A 24,594-nucleotide genomic window follows, 5' to 3' on the forward strand; every position below is an offset into this window, starting at 1 on the left:
TCAATCCAAATAATTGAATACGATTTTATAAAAAAATTTTTTTTTTCAGAAAAGAACCAAGTTTTTTGAAAAGGATATGATACAAAATACAAAGGATGGAAAATACGATATTTGGGCGGTGCGTTTGGGGCTACATTTAAGTCTGGGCTACATGCACAATTTGTTTTTGTTACTTCCGGAGATCCCGTCTGTTTTTAGGCTGGTGCAGAACGGACCAGTTTGTCACGCCTCCACCGAGAGATTTCCGCTCTTTGTTCACCGCCTCTATTTCAGTTTTGTCCTTGCGTTGCAGATCGGTCCGCAGATGTACATACGTACGCGAAGGAGCGTATAAGATATATCGTCAGCGCCGTAATTTGCATCGCGATATCGAATATCGATTACGCAATTCGTAACGCAACGACGTCAACGACGTCGTTGTAACGGGAGATCTCTTGTTTTGTTAGCTCTCGATCATATATAGGAAGCAATTATTGTTACATAACTGTAACAAATGTGCGTCTGTATCGAACAGAGACACGCAAATTAGATTCTAAGCTGATGGACGAATGCGTTTCTTAATTATATATTTATAATTTTTCTACTGCGCTTTAAGATTTATAAACATAAAATAAGCGTATCTCTTAACTTTTTATAGAAAAATCTAAAATAAAAAAGCTATATGTCAAAATACTATTTTTTTCTCGTTTCACTCTTTATCCGGTGTCAAATGTGTTTTGGATATATGTATTTATAGATAAAGTCGAACTTCCGGTATCGATGGTAAATCGAACAAGGTTAATCGCAATCTTCCTGTATGCGATAGGCATTATGATGGAAATCGTTGAAAATCACTAAATCGAGCGATCACTAGTTACATTAGTCATACTTATCGTTTACTAAAGCAAACTGTCAAAAATAAATTCGGTGATATCTTTTCGTACTAAATTAGTACTTATAATATAATATAATTATACATATATATTAACTGTTATAAGAAATATATAATGCAAGAAATAAAATAAAAGTGTTTTTATAATTTTTTCACATAGTCATAAATTATATCATCGATATCATCAATATATGATTACTGAAAAAATTCATATGCAATAAAAAACCGTTTATTATGATATATATACGCATTTTGAATGTTCAATTTTTATAAATTCGATTTTTAATTGTATATTTGCTTAGAATAAACGTTTCTGTCTTGACAATCATGAATTTAAGCGAGACATGCATCAGCTGGTATTATAGTAAAACAATCATGTGCGTACGCGAGCCAACAAAGTACTCGGTTATTCAACACTCGAACATATTCTTGGCATTCGAATTTATTTACTGCAGCTGGAAAGTAAAAAGAAACAAGTATATTGAAAGAAAATTATGTAGATTTTGAAATACTTAATTACTGTAAGAAAATAAGTTCAAAATTTAAGATTTTTAACAACATAGATATATATTTTCACGTATTATAGTAAAAAATATATTTTTATATATATAATCTATATTTAAAAAATATATATTTCATACGGGGATCTATTTTATCTTATAAATAGATCTCTCCCAACCTGATTGAATATATTTATGTTCATTAAAAAATCACATTCATAATTTTGAATTATATTTCTCTAAATTAAGTCCTTGAATCTACATTTTTCTACATCCTCGAAGAAGGAATACAATATAAATAAGCTAGGCTTCTCTTAGAATATTTCTCTCTCATGTCATTCTAAACAAAAATGTATTACATATAAGAGGGTGTGTAATTTGATCTCAAATATTTTGCGCGTTTATTTTTTTATAATTTAATTTAATATAAAAAAAGGGTCTCGTTCTCGTCACAAGTTGAAACGTGCTACTGCTGTTTGATGTGTCACGGACTTATGGCCGAGGCGCGGATACAGAAATAGCTCGTGACTCAATATTTAGGCAGCGCCGATTTGATGCAGCGCTCTTTCGTCACGAAATCGTCTCGTAGGACGGCACGATCCTGCCAGCAACAGGAATTTTGCCGTCGACATCAGGTACCGTCATGTTGCAGCCGATTGAATATTAAAGGTATATTCTTTTAGTATGATGAAATTTAAATCAACAGAAAAAAAATAACGTTTCGATCTTCAAAATTTGCATATTCCAAGAGATTCCAAGGCTTGCAAATTTCCTGCAAAATTATAAAATATTTGCTCGGAAAAATAAATATAAATTAAAATTACATATGTTTAATAAATTTTAAAATTATCTGTGCGTTAATACTATGCTAGATGCTAATGTTAGATTTCGTTGGAATAAAGACATAGTCATAAGTTTAGATAAAAATTTATTGAAGTATCTCCAATGTGTGTTCATTATCCTATAACATAAACTTATGACAATGTTTGTGAATTGTACGCATCTGTAAATTTATTCATTCATTCTATAAATTATTTTACACAAGCCCACATACGGTGGACGTACTTATCGTTACGCAAGATTATGATGGATACATAATCTTTGTCTATGTACATTTAATATATGTAATATACATATATTTTATCTATCTCTCGTGTAAGGTATAACTATGCGTATCACATATATTACACAAGATATGCAATGTATGTAATGTACTCATTCTTGTAGGAAACATGTTGCACGGGCAGCTTCCACGTAGTCTGTCTTCGACACTTACTTCGCGCTCCAAATGTTTTTACATAAGAAAACATAAAGCAAAAATGTAACCGATCAAACTGCTAACTTTGTACTCTGCTTCCGCCGTTTCTTAACATAAAACTAAGATTTGGTATTGCCACGGTAGTGAAACTAATAATAATCAGAGAAAATAATATGAAATTTTTTTATATTTGGATATACATTGCAAATTTTTCAAAAATTCGATCTTTTCACAGAAAACTTAGGCTTGCATAAAAAGCCGATCTATAAAGATTCGGTTTTATGGAGAAGCCCAACTTTTTTACAAGACGAATTTTATGAAAAATATTCTTAATAAAATCCTATGATTAGTCCTACGTTTCTAATGTCATTTAAGGAATCACTAGCGCATTTTCCACGTATCATTACTTAATACTATGATCGCGCTATAATACCATATCAGTTCTCGACATAGAAAATAATCGATTGAATATTTTTTATAACAATTGGACATGGTCACTTCGCAATCCGAATGACTAAACGAAGAAAATTATCACTCTTAAACCTACGCATTCTATGTACACATGGATCAATTTATAGACGCGCTAAGGAATTTCGCGCCCTTTAATAGGGAAGTACGCGCGAAGAGAAGACGTTCCACTGTCAAAGCGTCCTTTATTCTTGCGGCGCTTATTGACAAGGATCCTCGTATAAAACCGACTCTTAGAATAATTCACCGAAGGTACATCTATTGATATTAAATATTGCATTTGTCCTCGTTACATTCCAAACGCTCCCACCTAAGACATCGTCACCGGTGATGTCCCTTCACGTATCAGCATCAGTTTGCGCACGACGGAGTGGCGGAACTCACGCCAGCTTCATGTATATAGTACGCTCTCGCATCTTGCAATGCTTGAGTTCCTTGAGCGCTCGTTGCGTTTCACTAGGCGATGAGAACGCCACTCGGGCATCCCCGGTCGGCATGCCCCTCTCGTTGTAACGACGAATTACGTTTTCCCGTTTAACGTCGAAGTCACCGAAAAATTCGATAATCTCGTTGATATCCGCTTTGAACGGCACGTTTTCTAGAGATAGCACGCAGCCAGGTTTACCGAAACCCTCGACATAGTCCATAGACGGTGGATGACGACCCAGCATGTGTCGTGGCATACCCATCAACCCGGGCGGGCAGCGGGGTCCGAAACCGGTATTGCCGAACCGCGGCATGTGACCTAATGGACCGGGAGAGAAGCGTGGTGGTCTTTGATGTTGCTCCATTGGCGGGAAGTGCTGCTGTTGCGTCTGCTGCTGCGCCTCCATCATTCCAAGGGTCTCAAGCATCTTGGCGCGTGGTACTAGCTCGATAGTGGGTACGTTTTTGCCGAGCGGCAGACCGTTTTTAGCGATAGCGCGTTCCGCCTTCTCAGCCGAGTCGAATTCACAGAAACACTCGCCGGCTGGTTTGCCCTGCTGATTGAGCATCATATGGATACAGAGCGGCACGATGCCGATGTCTGAAAAGAAGTCGAAGATGTCGCGGTCGATTGTCTGGAAGGGCAAACCGCGCATGAGAATACAATCCGTTTGATTCAAGCTCACTTGCTCGTGTTCACGTTTTGCTTGAGCAAATTTTTCCTCGCTGATCGCGGTCGCGGTCACCTGCTTGCTGCCGATTTTCAGTGTCGTGTTCAACGACGACTTGGCATCCTCGAGTCGCGCGAATTGTACATAAGCCATGTACTGCGTGGTGCCAGATTCCTTGGTATTGGTGATGAAGAGATCGTTGATCTTCCAGTCGTGGAACAGTTTAGCTATGTCCATTTCTTTGGTGAAGGACGGCAGTTCGGTTAAGAGAATACACATGGAATTTCTCAGGTCGCCATCGTCCTCCTTGTCAGGCGAATAAGAATTTACTGCTTTATCGAAGATACTTTCGTCCAAGTCAAGTACCTCTACTTCGGAATTTCGCACATATCTCGTTCCAGTTAGAGCTTGTTTCTTCCCCTCGGCTTTACCGAACTTAATATACGCGATACCTACGCGATTACCGTGATTATCGTTGATAATTTTCATGCCGTCCTTTCTGATATAGATACCTTGAAACGCATGACGTAGATCCGCATACGTCGCGGTCAACGGCATGTTGCGTACTTCCACGCAATGACCGCCGCTGCTACTGCCGTTCTTATTGTCGGAAAATCTCGAACTGGATTTCCTACCGGACGTTTGACGATCATTCTCGTAGTTTCCGAAATTGGAGACACCAGCTTGGAATGCATGCGGATTGCGCCGACCCTCGAGCTCCTGCATTTTACTTAGAAAGATATTATTCGGTCTGGAGCCACGATAGCTACTACTCGTGCCGTATTCCTGATTGTTGAATTGATTCGATCGGCCGGAGAATCGTCCGGTTTGGTCCAGTCTGCTTTGCTCGTTCTGACTCCAAGGTTCCTTGGAACGAGTTCCCAGACTACTCAGACTCGGTATATTTGCAGTACTTAGATTTTGCGTTAACGATGTCATACCGAGCGCCTGTACATGCGGTTGTATAAGATTACTAACACCATTGAGGCCGTTTATAGAAAATTGTCCCGACTGCAACATCGGCTGCTGACCTACCACGCCGAAGCCGGCGATGGTCGAACGCTGAGTCTCCGAGTCCTGGGACAGAGCGGCGACGCCGGCGCCTAAAATACCGGGTGCCAATAGAGCGGCCTGCATCTGAGTTTGAGGCGGAACCTCCCATATACCGTTTTCGAGCGGCTTTTTCGACGCAGCCGCCAACGCTTTATCCTTGTGAAACTGGCCGACGCAGACGACGTCGTTGTTGTCTTCCTCGTTGGCGTCCTTGCGACGATCGTTCGCGGAGCCTCTCTTCGAGTCGCGATCGCGCGACCTCGTACGATCCCGCGATCTAGACCGGTCGCGGCGACGTCGCCGATCGCGCCTGTCGCGTTCCCGATCCCGCGACCTGCTGCGATCCCGGCGTCGTCGGTCTCTGCCGCGATCCCGGTCGCGGCGATCACGATCGCGGTCGCGATCGCGTGATCGCGAGCGGTCCCGCGATCTCGATCGGTCACGCCGGTCCTTCCGATCCTTGCTGGACTCGCTGTCGTTATCCTTTTCCCTCCTGTCAGTCGGCGAGCCGGGCTGCTTGCCGGGAACTACGGCCGGCGGCACCGCTATAGGCGCGGTTTGCATGAACGATTGCAGACTCATGGTTTGCTGTCGAGCGGCCTCGATCACTTTTTGCATCTCAGTGCGCGAGCTCAACAGCAGCTTGATTTTCATCTCCTTGATCTTGCCGCCATCATGCATCATCGCCTGACGGGCGTCTTCGTCGGTGCTGCAATAGTGAAGCTTTTCGTGAAACTCCTGACGTCGCGATTTATTTTCTCGTAAATTCGTTACGCAACTAATACTCTAGTATATTTTCTTTTTTAAAAAAGAAGTTGTAAGTGTCATCAGTTTGTCTATTACTGCTTCAGAATTGTACATAAGAAAATTACAATTTTTATTCAAGTAACAACTTGTCATACTAATGTGTTTCATATAACGGATATTGATCTTATCCTCTACTCTCTCTCTCTTTCTCTTTTGCGTAAGATAATTTTCCACTTTAAACATGCGATACGAGTATATAAAGGATAATTATTACACTATTACTGTGAATAATAACAAGGTTCAATAACAGGAAATTACTTTTCTATTTTATGCATCTGTATGAGCAATTTATTACAACTTTCTACCTAATAGTCTCTTAAGTAATCCACGATTAATTTATCCCTGAAGCAAAATTTATCACAAATTAAGTGGCAAAGATCTTTTACTGTTATCTTAGATCTCTAGAATCTATTAAATTATTATCATGATCATTGCACATGAACGAGTTTTAGCTGCATATAATTGTAAAAGACGGAAGAAAGATAATCTGCTAAATGTTTAATCTGTTAAAATTCTATTTATCTTATTTAAGAGCAGAATTTTATTGAACCGTAGATTTATGTGCATAAGCCTGTCGTGAGAGGAGTCGATAGAGGATCTAATAATGATATAAAATATTTAAGTCGTAATGTCGATGTTCAACAACGTAAGATGTTGTAAGATGTAAATATATTCATTGCTCTTCGTCAGATCTCTCTTGTCAAAGCAATCGATTTGTGCGACAGCGCTTACCTGAATGCGATGAACGCATCTCCCAATTCGCCGCCAACAATGTGGACTCCTCCTTCTGGGATGCTGAGACCTCTGAAAAACTGGCGTATGTCCAATGCGTTGGCGGACCACGCCAGATTTTGCAGTCTGATTATGACGCTCATTTTCGACAGCTCGTTCGATGCCTGTATCTGCAACCGAGCCAACGAAAAGGCAACGAAATTATAAACGACGAAGATAATGAACACCTTCAATGTAATTACATGAGCTGCAATCACTTGCCAATTGTTTGTTAGAATAATTGACAAGTATCTTCAAGATATATACGCATTCACGGGATAATTGAGGGAATAGAAATGCTTCTTTTTCAGGTAAATATACTCTTTTATATTATACGTAAGTCTTTTATTATATACAATTATTTTATTTATTTATTATTATTCTATATTATTATTATATGAGTCTTTCCTTGTATACAATTATTTATAGTATTATATTAAATTATATCTTTTTCTATTACATTATTATATTAAATTCCATTAGCTAGGAGAATTATTTTACACATATATGTACATCATATAAGAGTTTATTATTTATATATTTATTACATTAATGATATATGAATCGTTTTTTAGCTGTGCTTTTTTACTACACACGAAAACTCATGTATATTAATATTAATACTTCCACATATTCTATATTATATATACTTATTATACTAATATATGCATAAGTGTAAAATGCTGTTATTTTTTTTATTATTTCTTTTATTTCTTCTCAACTGCCCTTCTATTTTTTCCATCTTGGTTTTATCTTGTAATTGAGCTTGATCTGTCTAAGCATCTTCTTCTCTTTAACTATTTTTATTTCATTTTTGCACTTAAGAACTATTTCAGAGCCTAAAAATGATCAAAAAGATCCTTTCTCCTTATAAAAATAATCTTAACAGATCGAGATGAGCAATGGTGTAGGTACCCATTTTAATTTCACTATAAAAATATTTGAATTTGCTATGTTGCAAATAGAAATACATGTTGCATTATTACTCGAGTAAATTATGCTGAGGAAAAGAAAATAGATTGAAAATAGATTTCCAATATTCGGTCGATACACATCTACGATTTACGCTTTCGTCCATACAATGGTCCATATAGCTTGCGTACATTTTTTATTTCATAGCGATCGATTATTCTTTACAAATGATATCATATATTTAGATAATAATTATAATTACATGTACAAAGAAAATTTAAATGGAAAAAATTTAACATATTTATCTTCTTCCTCGAATCCTACATTTTTCTCGTAGCGTGTCCTAATCTCCGTGTGACGGCTCTCTTTAACTGGTTAAATAAAAATAATCTCCGATTTTCGACCAAGTTTATGGACGGGCATTTCTCATATTCACGCGCAGCGTGTTTCTGTCACGACTTGCGCAATGCTTCGTAAAGGCAAGTAAACTTTCTCTCTATATTGCCGATGAAAACGGATAAGATTGTACGAACAAGACAGCAGATAATGAAGTGTCTCCTTAATCAAGCAACACACATACGTCGATGACTCTCCTAGTATTCGAAATAATCCAAGTTGCTTCATTCATTTCTTTCGTGAATACATAAGCGGTGAGATATTGTTATGGATACTTTATTACAATCCGTCGTTTGCATTTAACGGTGTGTGCTGAACCGTTGCTGAAGGGCACGCAAGAATAGGCACGTGAATAGAAACGAGAGAGTAATCGGATTCATTAGCATAAAAGGTGTTCGAGCGATGTTTCCACGAAAGACATGCGCTTTATATGTTTAATCATATGCATGAAATAAACGTTTAAGTGCTTATTATATAGTCGACGATATATCAATTTTAGCATTTAAATGAAACAAATTTTTTGTCTCAAATATTTTATTCAATATTTAAATTTTTTATTTTAATTAGAGATAAATTTGCTTTTAAGAAAAATCGCTTATCAATTTTTATTTTGAATATTATAAAAAGATAGACGTAAAATGAAGAGTAACATCAAAGGCATTAAATGTTTTAGCATTAACATTATTATTTAAACTTTTCCTTATGATATGAAATATTTATATTATTTAAATTTATTCAATATAATAAATAATTTTATAAATTTAAGAGAATAAGAAATTAAGAATAAGCGAAATTCTAGTAATTTTATATTGTAGTAATTTTTCAATAAGGTCTTATAACATAGAACTTTTCATAGCTTCATATTATTTATTTATTTTATAAAAGTTTATTTTTAATATTATTTTAACGTTATTTTATTTTTTATTATTATTATAAATTATTTTTTATATAAAGAGACTTTATTTATATTTTTTTTATCTTGCTGTGATACTTATAATTTATCATTATTATTATAATTTATTTTGAATCAAATTATTGATATAAATAATGAAAATATAAAATTAGCTAAAAAGATATAAATACTACGGAGCTCTTCCCGTTTTCTTGCCGAATAATGTGTTGTCTTTTTTTTATATTGATGATGGTATTGAATTTATATGGTGAACGTCCTTGTTAAGCTGCTTGCATCGAGTTTGTATGAAGTACTGGCTGTTAATTGTAGTACTATTAATCATTCGGATGTTGCACGTGCATGTTTTCACATTTGCGCAACTAATATAATCACATGGCTTAAAATTTTCCGCTTTATTAATTTCAGGAAATTAATTTCAGTCGCGCAAGCAATCAATTATTGCATTCAGAATTATTACCGCTGACATTTAGCATCGCATTGCAGAAATTGTAAAATACATAGATTTCATTTCATTTTTAATTCTTATAATAAATTGACGCTGTAATGTCAAATTGAGAGTATTTTCTTTTATCATTATCTATTTATAATGATGATTTAAGGAGTTCATTTTCTCTGACTTATGCGGTAATTATTAAAGACTGTAATTAACATATATTAAAAATACAGACTCACAACCCTGTTTTTTTTTTATAAGGGGCAGGAAAAGTTTTAATATTTGATTGTATTGCATTTAATTATATACGCTAATTATTAAATTAGCAAAGTTTATTTTGATATACTTATTTGGAAAAGTTTTGTGATTTAAATGTATTTGATATATTATTTATAACATATAGAATTTATTACCAGAATTATCAAAAATATAAATTTAGTGTAACATTGTATAACATTTAATGTAAATGTAAATTGTATATAAAATTGGTTTATATTTATTTTTTGAGTTTATTATTTAATTAGCATGAAATATAAATTTGAAATAATTTACTATAATAAAAATTCTTGAAAATAATATTAATTTTAAAATACAGATTAAAAAAATCTTAAATATATTTTATTAATAAAAAAATAGTACAATTTTCTAAATTTAATTTTCCATAAAGGAAAATTATTGTTCGTGTAGTTGATTGTTTATATTAAGTCATCGTAAACAAACATTGTGTTTATTATGAAGTTTCCCTTCAGTCTACGTTCTAATTTTAATAATTTATATTTAAAATAGAGATAGAGTAGAAATGTTGCGCTCTCTATCTTTCTTACTTTAATATCAGTCACGTAACAAATGAATAGTATAAAAGACGCATTAAAGGAGGACATCCTTTTATGAGCATTACAGCTGATTCATGGATATAATAATAAATGTTTTTAATTATTGTAATTATTTAGTGGTATTTTGTATGCGAATGTGTCAAAATCTATTTTTAATATTATTTTTAATATTATAATTTTATAGGCCGGAGAAAAAAATTAAATTGATAATATTATATATTCATTAATACCTTATATCTTATATGGAAAGAGAATAATATAAATCATCAAATCAATCGCTATTAATTTTTAATCCGAAATAACTCAAAAATAGTCGCTTAATCATTGTAGTCTACGATTACGCATACAAACACCTAAAAATTATCTAAAAATTTAGATCTCTTTTTCTCAATAAATAAAGATTCGGAGGATCAAAAAGTTAATGACAATCCATTACAGACATGAAAACAAATTCACTTCAAGTCTCACTATCAAATAAATCAAGATAGAGCGAACGATTTAGCGTTAATATACACATGTTTTATATCCAGACGTTCATAGACTTCTAGAAAGTCTAGAAAACATCTAAAAAGCTACACGTGTGCTCGATGGCTTTATTATTACAGCAAATTCCGAAGGCGCCGAAGGTTTGGCACAGGAGCGCTCCAAGACATACAAACACCCACGCATGTTGTGGCCGTGCATCAACAATTGAATCATTGAGTTTATTCTTTCTTTGTCGATCATAAATTCTTTAGACATATACATACGCAAAAATCGAAGCCCCATAAATATAAATCGATCTGTAATCGATCTATGAAAATTTCTATATTAAATAAGTATAAATATCAATTACATAAGAAATCGATTTGTAAGTATTTTAAATGATAGATATAAAAATAATTTTCATTTTTGACTGACACTAGGTATTGATTTTGAAATAAAACTTATTCAATGTTTAAAACGAGTTAAAAATAAGGAAACTAATTTTACAAATAAAAAGTAAGTATTCATCATTCTGAGTAAGTTTGATTTCAAAATGTTTTAAATATATATTATATTATATATTATATTGGATTAAATAAGAAAAAATCATTTATTCATTGAATAAATTTTAAAATCGATCTTTGAACGAGAAGAAAACTTTTCCAATTTAATTTCCCATTATAAATGATGAAAAAATAATTTTCATTCAAATAAAAATGCAGATATGTATGTAGATTATTTTACAGAATTCTCGAGTTCAATCTCTAAATATTCCGAGTAAATCAAGAGTTCGATCACGAAATATTTATTCCAAGCTCAGGAGGAAATCATTTACATTTATGAATAAATAAACATGGATATCGATTATTCAGCGAAATGCAGTTCGATCAGTGTTACGAGTTTAATGGAAATTTTCCACATTCCTGAATAATAGTATCTACACATAATCGAAACAAAGTTTGATCTCTAAATAACTGGCCAAGGGAAAAGGAAACAAACTTCTTTCGTAGGGAAAGCATTTGGGGCGACTTGTCGAGAGTTCCGCTCTGTTGCATATTACTCGGAAATCGTATTTCGGTATATTTAGTTACGGTCGTCACCGTAACCGGTTATTTTCACGCCATGTAAGTAGCAATCGGCCGATCCCTGATTACAGCTATTTACGACTAACATATTACTCGTTCCACCGTTGCGACACTGTGATTACCAGCCACGACTCCGTCATTAGAAAACATCGTTTATCATGTGCGTCTCCTAAAACGAGCGACTCGATGCAAGACAGAACTGACCAAAAGAAAAAATAATAATAAATGTTTTCACGCGCATTAGACGTAATTTCAAGGCAAACCACAGTAAACATCAATTAATTCACTTCAATGAGTTTTCACACAGGTCGATTCCCGTGCACGCATACACGGGGATCCTTTTTCCGGAATGGAGTTCGGTGTCGTAAGGAAAAAAAAAAGGTCAATCTCTCTCGATCGACTAATCGGCGGGTCGCCAGCTGTGCTGTTTTATAGAACAGTGCGAAGTGCCAGACACACGTGTCTGTCTCTGTCGACGAGCACGACGACGCCGCACGCGCGTTCCTCGTCTCTTCGTCTCTTCCATCTGCCACATGAACTGCTGAGTCCTTTCGTTGAAATCGAGCCAAAAGAACCCCGACGAGTCACAGGTTGCGCTTATTCGAAGTGATCTCGTGAATTTCTCACGGATTGAACGACGAATCGGTTTTACGTTGAACGCATTGTGTAAAGCTTCTTCCGCAAGTATCCTATCGTTGATAGAGCGCGGCACAGCTTCTCTTCACGGGGCTTAGAGGAGTACTTTCGAAGTACTTAAGAGTGCTTGCGACGAAAATGAGAAAACCAAGTCGTCAAATGTTTTAGCAAATTCTTCGGAGCCAAGGATGAACGCGATGTTTCATCGTCTAAGATATTCTCTAAGTGGATTTTAATTAAACGATGTCAACAGAGACAGCGAAGAGCGATGCAAAATCGGAATCCAATTATGTATTCGAGATCCCAGCAACATTGATGTGCGGATAAATAGCCGTTTCGATTATGTCGGTGTTGCATTATGTTGGAAAATTTCCATCTATAACGCTAGGAAGTACCTAATTACCATAATAATCTTGTCATAATATTCTCCCAGCAAAGTATAAATGAATAAGATGTCAGAAATAACGAAACAAAACGAAATTGAAATTCGGAGATTGTGCATTCGAAGTTCATTTACGATACCGATGCGATAAAAAACAATTCGACATCGTAACAATTATCATCTAATAGTTTGTATTCTGCTTAACAGTAAAGTATTACATAAAGTTGGAATTTAAAAACAACTGATTAATTTCAATGCAACATTATTGCTCAAAAATATATGATAATTAATTTAATATTAATAGGAATATAACCATAAATCTGGATTCATAATCTTTGTCGTGTTTGTGTACACCTTTTATAATAATATTATTACAATGTTATTATATATTAAACGTAGTAAATTATCTTTATTATATTATTGTATAGAAAATAATTAGGAATTTTCTATATATCTTTTTTTTAATATCTTTTTAATCTCGCGTTTAGCATATGCCAGATCGTAAGATTGCAAAAAGTGTGCTTTATAATAGGGATGGGCGATCTTGAATCGATCTTTTGAAGAATCGATTCTTTTATATCCGATTCTCGATTTTTTAGATCGATCTTACATCTTCGATTAATCCAGTGAATCGATTCTTAAGATTAGAGATCGATCCTAAAAAATAAAAGTATAAAATTCATATTACGCCTTGATTTTTCGTATATGTGTGCATAGCATTTATACAAATTTATTTGAAAGGAAATTTAGTCTTTACTTTAAAGCCGGATCTACAATAGGTAATTTAAGCTCTAAGCCTTAAGAAATTGACCAATCACAGTCAAATATGAAGAGAATACTTGAAAGAATACTCGAGTGTGATTGGCCAATTTCTTAAGACTTAAGGCTTAAGTTATCTATTGTAGACCCGGCCTTAATCCACAATTTTTTTTTATATGATGTAAGGAATTGTAAAAAATTAACCAATCGCAGTTGAATGTGAGAAGAATAATTTTGTTTTTATACAAAAATGTGCTATTATTAGAAATAATGTTGTATTGTTATCTCAAAAATATTTAATATTTTGTAAAATTAAATAAAGAGATCGATCCTTTAACAGTCGATTTTTTGACGAATCGATTTTTAAGTCTCCGATCTAGATCGATCCAAAAAATCGATTCCTTTGGAAAAATCGCCCATCCCTACTTCATAATTCGCGTGTCTAAAATTGTGCTTTATATCGATAAATTATTATTCTGTCGAAAGAATATATTTATTCAACTTGATAGAGAGAAATCTGTCAACATCTCGTGAAGTTAGACAGTTTCGCAAGATGTAGAACAATTTACAGTTGCAAGAAAAAAAAGGGAGGATTCGGGGGAGGATCGTGTACGGATATGGATTTCCGCGATTCGCTATTCAGCTCGAACACCATAAGAAGAAGAAATCACGCAAAATATAGACGCACTACTACGTTGTACATCGGCCAATGAGATATAGCAACAATTGCAGTCGTCGTTTTTTGTCGAGACAATCTGAACTTGCAGTATCAACGTCTTCCCCTCATTTATGATTGCTCCTATGATTACTCCTAATCACTTAAGATATGAAGATTTCTTTAGATTTCTCTCCTCGTCGACAGGCCAGGATCGTAAACACACTGCTTGTCATTCACGTAATTAAATTCCATTGCAGAGATTATTGTACGATGAAAGAAAAATAATAGACACTCGATAGACACTAGCCACGAAAAATAAAAAAAAGAAACTTGGATATTTTTTTATTTTTCGGCTGCGATAAGTGTCTGACGCGTGTGAGGGAAAAAGATCAGAAAAATCGATCTATGTTGTCCACCTGAAATGCATTGTGCGCAATAAAAAGCGTTCGCAACGATGGAAGCAAGTCGATAAATCGTAGCTGCACTAACGCAGTTAGTCGTTGCTGCGCTTCCTCGCTGCATTGCAAATACATACATGTATATATGTATGTATATACATATCGTAATTGGTCTATAATAAGACTGTACAGAAGTAAATACGTATGTATGATAATTGTTAAGAACGTCCAAAGCCCCAAAGAGATCTTCTGGTTCGATGAAACGTTTCTTTCACCAAGAAGAATCGTCTCATTCTTTACGAATAGATGCCTACTTCAATAATCTTTCGGTTTGGAAATAACAATTATGATAATACGTGATTCTTTACTTTAATAATTCCATTTCTCTCTCTCTCTTTTAGACACACACACACACAAACGAATCATGAAGTATTATCAAAATAGGTGTGTAGAAAAATGCTACAGAAAGAAAATTTTGTCGCATACTTTCATATACACATGCATATGAGGTAACTTTCTACAAGAATTTTTTCTTGTGCGAAAGTTTAATTTATTCAGTTTCCTTGGATCATGAATATAGATATTATCAATTAATTCCTTCTCTTTTGCATCTAAAGGTTTTTATAATATTTATAGTATTTCTCACGCTATTTTATTTCGCGCGTATGTTTATGTTAAATAAGTTTTAGCGCTTTTGCATCCCAATGGAATACAAAGAAATTATATATTAACGTCAACATTCGACGGTTAGTTTAACACTCTCTCTTGGTCTAATGCAATCTTGATCGGGCTCCAAAAACCACATTACAAAACTACATTTCGCCTCAAGACAAATTAAATATATCCCACTTGGAAATTATATATTTCCAGATTTTAAAATAAAAAACTTATTTCTGTCTCTATCTTAAATTTCAAGATTTTTATTGAAACATATTTTAAAATATTTTAATAAATTTTTGATAAAACTCTGTAGAATCGATCTGCAGACTCTTAACAATAAAGAAAATTAATGAAAGAACATTATTTATTTTTTTGTGCTTAGTTTAATATCAATATTTAGAATTTTCTAAGTATTTAACAGTTTTCATTTTAATTCGAAATGTTCAACTATTCTAATAAAATTAATTTTGAGAAAAAGAAAGGAATTATATATTAGTCATCATTGCATAAAGCAATGATAGATCAAATTAAAACTTACCTTTCTTTTTTATCACAATTAAAAAGGCATTTAATGCTCCAAGTACGATAAAGTTTAACGATAATACGATAAAACTGTTATGTTATACAAAATATAATAAATATCCGAGTAGAAATAATTCTTTATACAAATATGATTAATTAAAAATAGCTTATATAAAAGTATAAAAAAAAGATATAAAATAGTAATAAAATTCTTATTACAAATACATATTAGTTCTTATAATTTGTTTTAAGGTTAATCTCAATCATAAAAGGTACTTTTAACAATTTTTCTCTCATATTTCCCTTAGGAAGTAACATTTATATATACGATTTTATTCATAGCAAAAAAATCTATATTGTTGTACTTAGCTTTTTATTTAATTTAAATTTAATAAATCAAATAGAACCAGAGAAGTCTGTGCGGTTCACATTTTATGGAGGACACATGAAGAGATATTATGTAAATACAAATCATGTCATCCATTCCATTCGCACCAATGTTTTTAAAAATTTCTTTATTTTTGTAAATTCGGGTTTATAAATTACTTACCGTTATATATAAGATTCTGAATATATATCGCAGAAAAATAATAATATAGAGAAAATATAGATATATAAAGATACATAAATAAAGGTGCTTCACAAAGCGCTCAGAAACACGACAGACAATTAAATTTGTCTGTATAATAGAATCACAATATTTTTTCCTCCAAAATTATAAACTAATTTTATTACGTGATTTATAGAATATTACCTTTTAAATCTTAGAAACTTCAGAAACTTCTTTCTTCTGTGCTCTGTTTCTTGTTCTCTCTGTCTCTCTCTCAGCTAAAATGTACGACGAGAGATAAGAGGCGATCAAGAACAAAGATGACCGAGCAGTGAACCAAGGAGGCCACTCATCAGTGATGAAGAACAATGAAATGTAGGAGCAGAAAAGTTAGCTGCACCATTGTCATTGTACAAAATCCCCTGAGCAGGCTGAATCTGTTCTTGAGATCTAACACACACTAAGACCCTGCAACATACATCAAGTTCCCTCTCACTGTACCTAAATAATTTTCCAGCAATTACAAATTGCATCCGCATTCAACTTCTTATCCTTGATATTACTATTTGCCAAACTACGAGTATGAATTTATATTTTACACAAATATGTCCCATAATGGCAATATTTGCTTTTAGCAGATAATGCTGACAAACTTGCAGATTTTTATTTATAACAAAAAAAAAACTGATACAAATTTTATTAATTATTTATCTTAGATTTTAGTTTCAGATATATTTCTCAAAATATATACATCCAAATTAAATTATCTTTGAGATTTTGCAAAAGTATTCTTACATCAATTTGTTTTCAAGTATAATTTATTCAAGTTTCACAATTTTTAATATAATTTTTGCAATTAAGTGTTGTATGTATTTATCAAAATATCTGTGACTGAAAGGAAATGCGATAATTGTGAAACAACAACATTAAATTGTATTTCTTTTGGAAAATATTACTAATGAATTAAACATTATTCACCACGCGATATTCTACAAGTATGTATTACAACCAAGATTATATTACAACTCCAAAATATAAATATAAGACTTGAGTTTATATACATATTTAAGAATAGAAAGTTAAACAGAACGGATATAAAGTACCAACACATGACCTGAATGACTGCCTTGAATGCTTGAGCGAGAGGTAAACATAATCTTTTCAAGAAATAACTTTTTAAATAAATTTTTCTTTTCAAAAAATATTTCTCCCTTTTAAATATTACATTTTATCTCTTTTCTATCTCTCCCATTTTCTAATTTTCTCCATTATTTTTTTTTTACTGAAAATAGGTTATGTCGAGCCTTTGTCGGTTCGTAATTTTTTTTTATCATATCGTACTACATCGACGCCGCAATCGGCGAAAATTCATATATTATACCTTGGTTGAATTCTTGCACACACTTTCCATAACTTTTCAGGCTTATTTTTTTACATCTTCTGCAACGAACTCAGGAATCGATCGAAATTTTTCAAGACCTTCCACGTGGTCTTTATAGATACACTGCACCATTTTTTCCCGCACTTTACAACGAAGAATCGAGTAGTTAACGCCCGAAATATTTCTCCATGTTATACGATTGACTTTACTTTATCCTACCTCTCGCTCAATGCGCGTAAACACGATCCGTACGAATAATAACATACAAAAAAACAAAGCGACACTAACAAACGTGGCACGTGCGACATTTTCCCGATTTCGTTTCACGTAAATTTTGCGGGGACTCGGTTTTTACTACAAAAGTCGTAATTCGTCACTCTGCGAGCTCTCTTGTAACAGTAAGGCCCATATTCTGAATCCTCTTTTATCGGTAAAAGTGCTCCTAAAAGCGGCCTGTAGCCAATCAGAAGGCTTATATGCCACTTTTAGAGGCACTTTTATCGATAAAAGAGGATTCAGAATATGGGCCTAAAGCAAGTCGCAAAAGAATTGTGATGTGCGCATAATTTTAATTTTCGACAAACACGATATAGCGCGATCGACGAAGCCTCAAAATAATCTCGATGACAAGGGGCCGAGAGTTTCGGAGAAACTCGCGCGATAACTGGCGTCTCTCTTTTCACGTAGCTTTACCCAATAATCCGCCATTGTCGATGACGCGATCGGAGACGAGATATCGGGCAAGATGAAATAATCGGCACATCGCCGGTATATTCGACTCACCGAGATTTTTACGCGGAAGCGAGGCGGGTTTCGTGAAGGACGCTGACTACAAATGACGAATTTTATGGACGCGACTTGTGCGATCGGTCCCGCGCTTCGATGAATCCGTAGATGCGGACGTGGATGAGGCGAGCGTCGAAATGGCTGACCTCTCGCCCTGAGCTTGGTCGTGTGAACCCCGTGACGTAAGCAAACTCGAACGGACTCGAGCGCGCCCGACGGCCCGACCGCGATCGAATAGGGAATTTTTTCGAGGGAGACAAACAGCGCGCGTTCGCCTATCGCGACGCTCGGTCCGTATCCCCTCCACCGCGCTTTGGCGCGCTAGGATTAGGTTAGGTTGGTGATCCGGCAGTTGTTGTTTTCGGCGAGTTGGCTGCATCGGCATTCGTATTAATAGCGTTTTCGATTGGGAAAAAGTTAGTGCGCACCAGTGCGCACTCAGTTCACACGAACACTGGACAAGTTCCATGGGTTGCACTGAATAGTGCAGGTGAAAAAGAACACGCCGAAATTTTCAGTGCCACTTGAGTTGACTAAATCGCGGGAAGAACGAAAAAGTAACCTCGACATCTCGTGTTCAGTTAAGTAATGATTTTTACTATATGTAATTAAATAATATAGAAGATGATCAAGAATATCACGTATTTATCAATAATTGTACACACTTACATGCAATAAATTATTACATGCAATGGCACAAATAAAAAAATTTTAATCTAATCTTTGAGTTTTTACTAATATTTGATATTATTCATTTAGGATTGAAAGCATAATGGAAAAAATAAATGTAGAGTGCAGTTTCTGTGGAATTGTTGGATCATATAAGACTATATTGAATCATATTAATTGCGATCATCCCGATTCAGAAACTAACAATTGTGAATCCCAGGCTGGATGTAGCAATGTTCAGAAATCGCAAGAAAATTCAGAAGTAGACGAGACTGATAATAGCAAAAGTAATATATTTTTGGTAAATAAATTATAATAGACATTTATCAATGCAATGAAGGTCTAATAATATAAATATTTTAAGATTTGGCAGAATGGAGTGAAGGTGAAACGAAATTACTCCTAGATAAATATGGTCAATACATGGTTACGATTGGTCCGATGAAAGAATTTAAAACAAAGAAAACTATGTGGGAGAAAATAGCAATGGACTTAAAAAATATTCTTGGTGTGTCCAAAACATCTCTGCAATGTGAAAATCGGTATAAAACCATCATGAAACGAAAGAAGAAGGCAATCGATAACAACAAAAGTACAGGGCGGAGTAAAATGACTGTTCCTTATGAAAATGAATTATCAGGAATTGTAGGATTAGATGATAGCATAGAACCTGAGGTATAATTTTAATTTTAAATCATGTAATCAATCTTATAAATTTTTAATTATATTTTATAATTTTAACATTATTTGTGTATAAATATAGGTTTTAATGGCCAAACATCTAGTTGTAAACAAGAAACGAACATTATCTAATCTTGGAAATGAAACCAAAGAAAACGTTTCTGATAAAGAGACAAATGCTAAGAAAAAGAAGATTTCTAATAAGAATCGAAGTGTCGAAGACACTTTGAAGGAAATACATGAAAAGAAAGAAGAAGGTAGAGAACGAAAACATCGAGAAAAACTTGAGTTGTTTAAACAATTTTGTGAGAAATATTACGAAAAGAAAAGTGAATAATATAACATTCCAAACACTTTCAACGAAAAAGTTATATACATTTATATACATGTAAACCCCTTCAGGGTTAGCCGAGTAAACGGTATTACTTCCAAATATTGTACCAAAGTACTTGCATTATTTCCAAATATTCTACCAAACTTAATATTGTGTCATGTTTTGTGTTCATTACTATTATTTTTTATTTTATTTTAATTTAAAGATTGTTACACAAATTAAGGCATTAATAATAGAATAAGAATTTACTATTAACTATTATCAAATGACTCGCATATTTCATTTCTCTTCTGCTCTCCTCTTCTTTTTGCTTCTATTTCTCCCAAAACTTGGGGATCATCGATATTAAATATTTCATCATTATTGGGCTCGTTTATTAATTCTATGTCGAATGAATCCTTCAAATCAATACACAAATTGTGCAATACGCAACATGCCATTATAAATTTTGACATTTTTTTGACATCGTGAAATTGTAATTCTATTAACTGACGAAATCGCGACTTTAACAAGCCAAATGCATTTTCGATAAGCACTCTAGTTCCACAAAGCTTTTTGTTATATATTCTTTGTGATCGAATAAGATTTCCATAATCTTTATAAGGTGTTAAAAGATATTCCCTTATTGGGTAAGCACTATCGCCTAACAAGTGATACTTTCCATTTTGACATATACCACTAATATTTTTGCTTATGAAGGATAATGTGAATGTCCTGCTATCGTGAAGTTTGCCAGCCACTCCAGTGAAGGCGTCAATAAATCTCTTCTTATCATCACAAATTCCTTGTAATACAAGACTCGTTTTGTCATGTTGATTAGCGTAAGTAGATCTTATTTTATACTTAGGAGTTCGAATGTTTATATACGATCCATCAATACATCCTAATATATTTGGAAAACCTGATATCTGAAAAGAAATAATTATTTATTATTTTAATTTATAACAATTCAATAATAATTAGAAGTAATTTTCTCTCTTTTATTTAAGATGTAACCTTTGAAAAACGATAAGCCAGCTCATCTTTTTCTTCGTTATTATTGGGAAACTGTATAACATCTTTCGCTATGCTTAAAAGATAATTCATAACCCTTGATAAAATCGTTTCGCAGGTTGAAATAGCTGTATCGAATCGATCTGCTACATCTCGCATCGATGATTTGTTTCCTGCAAACCTGTAAAATATATTATATCAATTTTTATACAATTATAATTATTAAAAGGAACTGTTTTATGCTGCACTAACCACAAAAAAGATAAAATATGCTTTTCAGCAGAAACTGCTGATCTACCACCATGCATTTCATTTTTTGGAAAGAAATCTGATTGCTGAAAACCATCTATTAATTGCTCACATGTTTCTGGACACATTCTGAAATGCCTACAGAACTATGACAAATATAAAAATTATTATTATTCAGTATAAAAATGCTATTATATTACATTGTACATTAATTATATTTTAAAAAAGGATATAGGTTCGATGTTTATATAAAAAGATATAACACTTACGGTGTCATTATCCATGTTTTTCACACATGCTACGTAATTTACAGTTTTTGGAATTATTCTTCTAGTTCGAAGAGTTGTAATTATTTCTTCTTCCTCGCTTGAACTAGAAGAAGATTCCAAAAATGTCTCCAAAATATTAAAGAGAGCCAAATCCGAATTGCTCATTTTGTCGAATTTTCGTTCGTTATTGTTCAAAAGAATGCCCTACTGCTTGCATGCATCCAGTGCACTAAACTGGCACCGTCAAAATATCTCGTGCCACTTAGTGCGCACTGAGTGCGCACTATGCGAGTGTCGTGCGTTCAAACGAACACGCAACACTAGCCAAGTACGCATTGGCACTGCCAATCGAACACGCGCCTGACACTCAGTGCAGCCAGTGCACCCCAATCGAAAACGCTATAAGTTAGCCGGAAATTTTTCAGCCAACCAAAAATCTCCTTATGGAATCGTTTGTATTTCGTATGAAGATGTTTGAAGTGTGATTAAAAACGTTTGTGAGTAATTAGAATAATTATAAAAAATTAATCATTTTTACAGTATGTAGTTAGCCAACATAACTAAATATTAAAAATTCTCCTTATGAATCGTTTGTATTTCGTATGAAGAGTTTTGAAGTATAATTAAAAAGGTTTGTGAGTCATTCGTTTAATTTTAATTAAATTTTTTTATATTGTGAAGTTAGCCGGAAGCTATATAAAATGGACGCCGTCCTGTGATTGGTCGATTTGCTTATGGTAAATACTAAAATTTTCTCATGTGTACTGACTTTAAGTGTAAGCAAAACGAGCAAATTTATCTCTTTTGTAACTTTTAATCCATGACTTATTTATTATTAATTCCGCATAGAATACATCAAAGAAAACATAGAAGTAAACGTAGAGATAAAAAGAGCGAACAAAATTGAAGTGAGAGGGAGCAAGGAGATAATAATTGCTGAAATAAACAAATGGGAACAAAAGAACAACATGATGAAGAAAAAGAATAAATTGAAAAAAGGAATAATAATAGATAACGACCTAACTAGGAAAGAAAGAGAGATACAGCGAAGACTGAGAGAATTAGCAAGAGAAGAAAGAGAAAAAGGCGACGGAAGAGTAAAAGTAGGATACAAGAAAATATATATGAGAGGAAAATGGTACAACTGGAATGAAAAAAAAGAACAATTGGAAGAAAGAGGAGGAGGCAAAGAGTGAAGGCGCGATGGACAAGGAAAAGAGAGAGGAGAAGAAGAGGAAAGAGGCCTAAAAATCTGCTTCTGGAACACAGCTGGAGTAATAAACAAATGCGAAGAGACATGGAAATACTTAGAAGAATTTGATATAATAGGCTTAACTGAAACATGGCTGGAAGAATACACATGGAACAAAATCAGGAACAGATTGCCAAACAAATTCGAATGGTTCTGTATTCCAGCAACCAAAGAAAATAAGAGAGGCAGAGCCAAAGGAGGGATAATGACGGCAATATGCAAGGAACTGAAAGGAGTAAAGGTAAAAGAAATTAATAAGGAGGCAATGGAGATAAGTCTAACGCATAATAGAAACAAATGGAGAATTGTAACACTTTATAGCAGAAATATCGAAGAAATTCTAGAAGCAATAATGGAGGAAATACAGGAGGAAAAGGAGAGCCATCTCATGCTGGGAGGAGATTTCAACGCGAGAACGGGAGAAGAAGGAGGACCGGTAGGATCAGGAGAGGAGGAAGAAGAAGAGAGAAGAAGATCAAAGGACAAGGAGATAAATAAAGAAGGAAGAATATTGATAAACAAATGCAGGAAAAGAGGCTGGATGATTCTTAATGGCAGTTATGGAAAAGAGGGAGAATGGACGTATATCGGGGAACAAGGAGCGTCAATCATAGACTACGTAATAACAAATGACAAAGCTATAGAAGAGGTTAAAATGGTAGGAGAAGGAAACAGGACTGAATCGGACCACATGCCAATAGAGGTGGAATTGACGGGGATGGAAAGGAAAAGAGGAAAGAAAAGTGACATGATAATAAAAGAGAAAAGCGTTTGGACGGAAGAAGGAGTGATACAATATCACGAAAAATGCGAAGGATGGCAATGCACACAAGAAGAGAATGGGCGGATATGGAAAGAATTAGAAGGGAAAGTAAATAACTCGATTACGAAAATCAAGAAGAAGATAATACCATGGAAGTTCGGAAAAAGAGAATGGCACAGCAAGGAATGAAAGATGAAGAAAAGGGAGCTAAGAAAGACACTTAGGAAAGTGAAAAGAGACAAGATAGACAGAGAAGAGTATATTAAAAGAAGAAAGGAATATAAAATATGGTGTAAGGAAGAAAAGGAGAAACATGAGAAAGAGGAAGAAGAAAGAATAAGATTAATCAAAACAGAGGCAGAAGCATGGAGATATATAAACAGATACAGAAAGAAGAGAGAAGGAGTAGATGAAGAAATAAGTACGGAGGATTGGAGACTACATTTCATGGAATTACTAGGAGGAACGGAGGAGAGGTGGACAATAGAAGAGAAAGAAGAAGAAAAAGTACAAGAAGAAAGGGAGGAATGTTACAAGGAAGAAGAAGAAGAAGAAATAACTAGAGAAGAGATGATAGAACAATTAAAGAAGCTGAAAAAAGGGAAAGCACCGGGAGAAAATGGAATAGAGAACGAAGCATGGAGGTTAATGCCGAAAGAAGTAGGAGAAGTATTGTTTAAATTGTTGAACAAAATCTGGAAGGAAGGAGGAATACCGGAGGAGTGGACCAAAGGGATAATAAGCCCAATATACAAGAAAGGAGACAGGAAGGAGGCGAAGAACTATAGGG

General features: G+C 34.1%; 2 protein-coding genes across 4 annotated transcripts; one reads left to right on the top strand and one right to left on the bottom strand.

The window, feature by feature from the left end:
- Window positions 1–2,282: 2,282 nt before the first annotated feature.
- LOC145971136 (uncharacterized) lies at window positions 2,283–18,802 on the bottom strand. 3 transcript variants are annotated; one of them, XM_083098475.1, is made up of 5 exons: window positions 18,592–18,802; window positions 17,809–17,951; window positions 16,632–16,895; window positions 6,787–6,956; window positions 2,283–5,956 (listed from the first exon to the last, which is right to left on the bottom strand). In XM_083098475.1, exons 4-5 carry the CDS (start codon window positions 6,927–6,929, stop codon window positions 3,478–3,480), a joined length of 2,622 nt encoding a protein of 873 aa, XP_082954601.1. In that variant the 5' UTR covers window positions 6,930–6,956; window positions 16,632–16,895; window positions 17,809–17,951; window positions 18,592–18,802; the 3' UTR covers window positions 2,283–3,477. The 3 variants fall into 3 exon arrangements, with proteins under 3 accessions (XP_082954601.1, XP_082954600.1, XP_082954599.1); XM_083098474.1 differs by having other exon boundaries at window positions 17,809–18,162; XM_083098473.1 differs by lacking the exon at window positions 17,809–17,951 and having other exon boundaries at window positions 18,592–18,799.
- Window positions 18,803–18,978: 176 nt separating this feature from the next.
- On the top strand, window positions 18,979–21,453 carry LOC145971137 (uncharacterized). The gene is made up of 4 exons (XM_083098477.1): window positions 18,979–19,174; window positions 19,354–19,550; window positions 19,628–19,938; window positions 20,027–21,453. The coding sequence occupies exons 2-4, from the start codon at window positions 19,367–19,369 to the stop codon at window positions 20,279–20,281; spliced, it is 750 nt and encodes a 249-aa protein (XP_082954603.1). The 5' UTR covers window positions 18,979–19,174; window positions 19,354–19,366; the 3' UTR covers window positions 20,282–21,453.
- The last annotated feature ends 3,141 nt before the right edge of the window (window positions 21,454–24,594 follow it).

The sequence above is a fragment of the Camponotus vicinus genome, unplaced genomic scaffold, assembly GCF_025532165.1.
Source record: "Camponotus vicinus isolate PSW18456_S1 unplaced genomic scaffold, iyCamVici1.0 SCAF_4, whole genome shotgun sequence".
Taxonomy (NCBI): Eukaryota; Metazoa; Arthropoda; class Insecta; order Hymenoptera; family Formicidae; genus Camponotus; species Camponotus vicinus.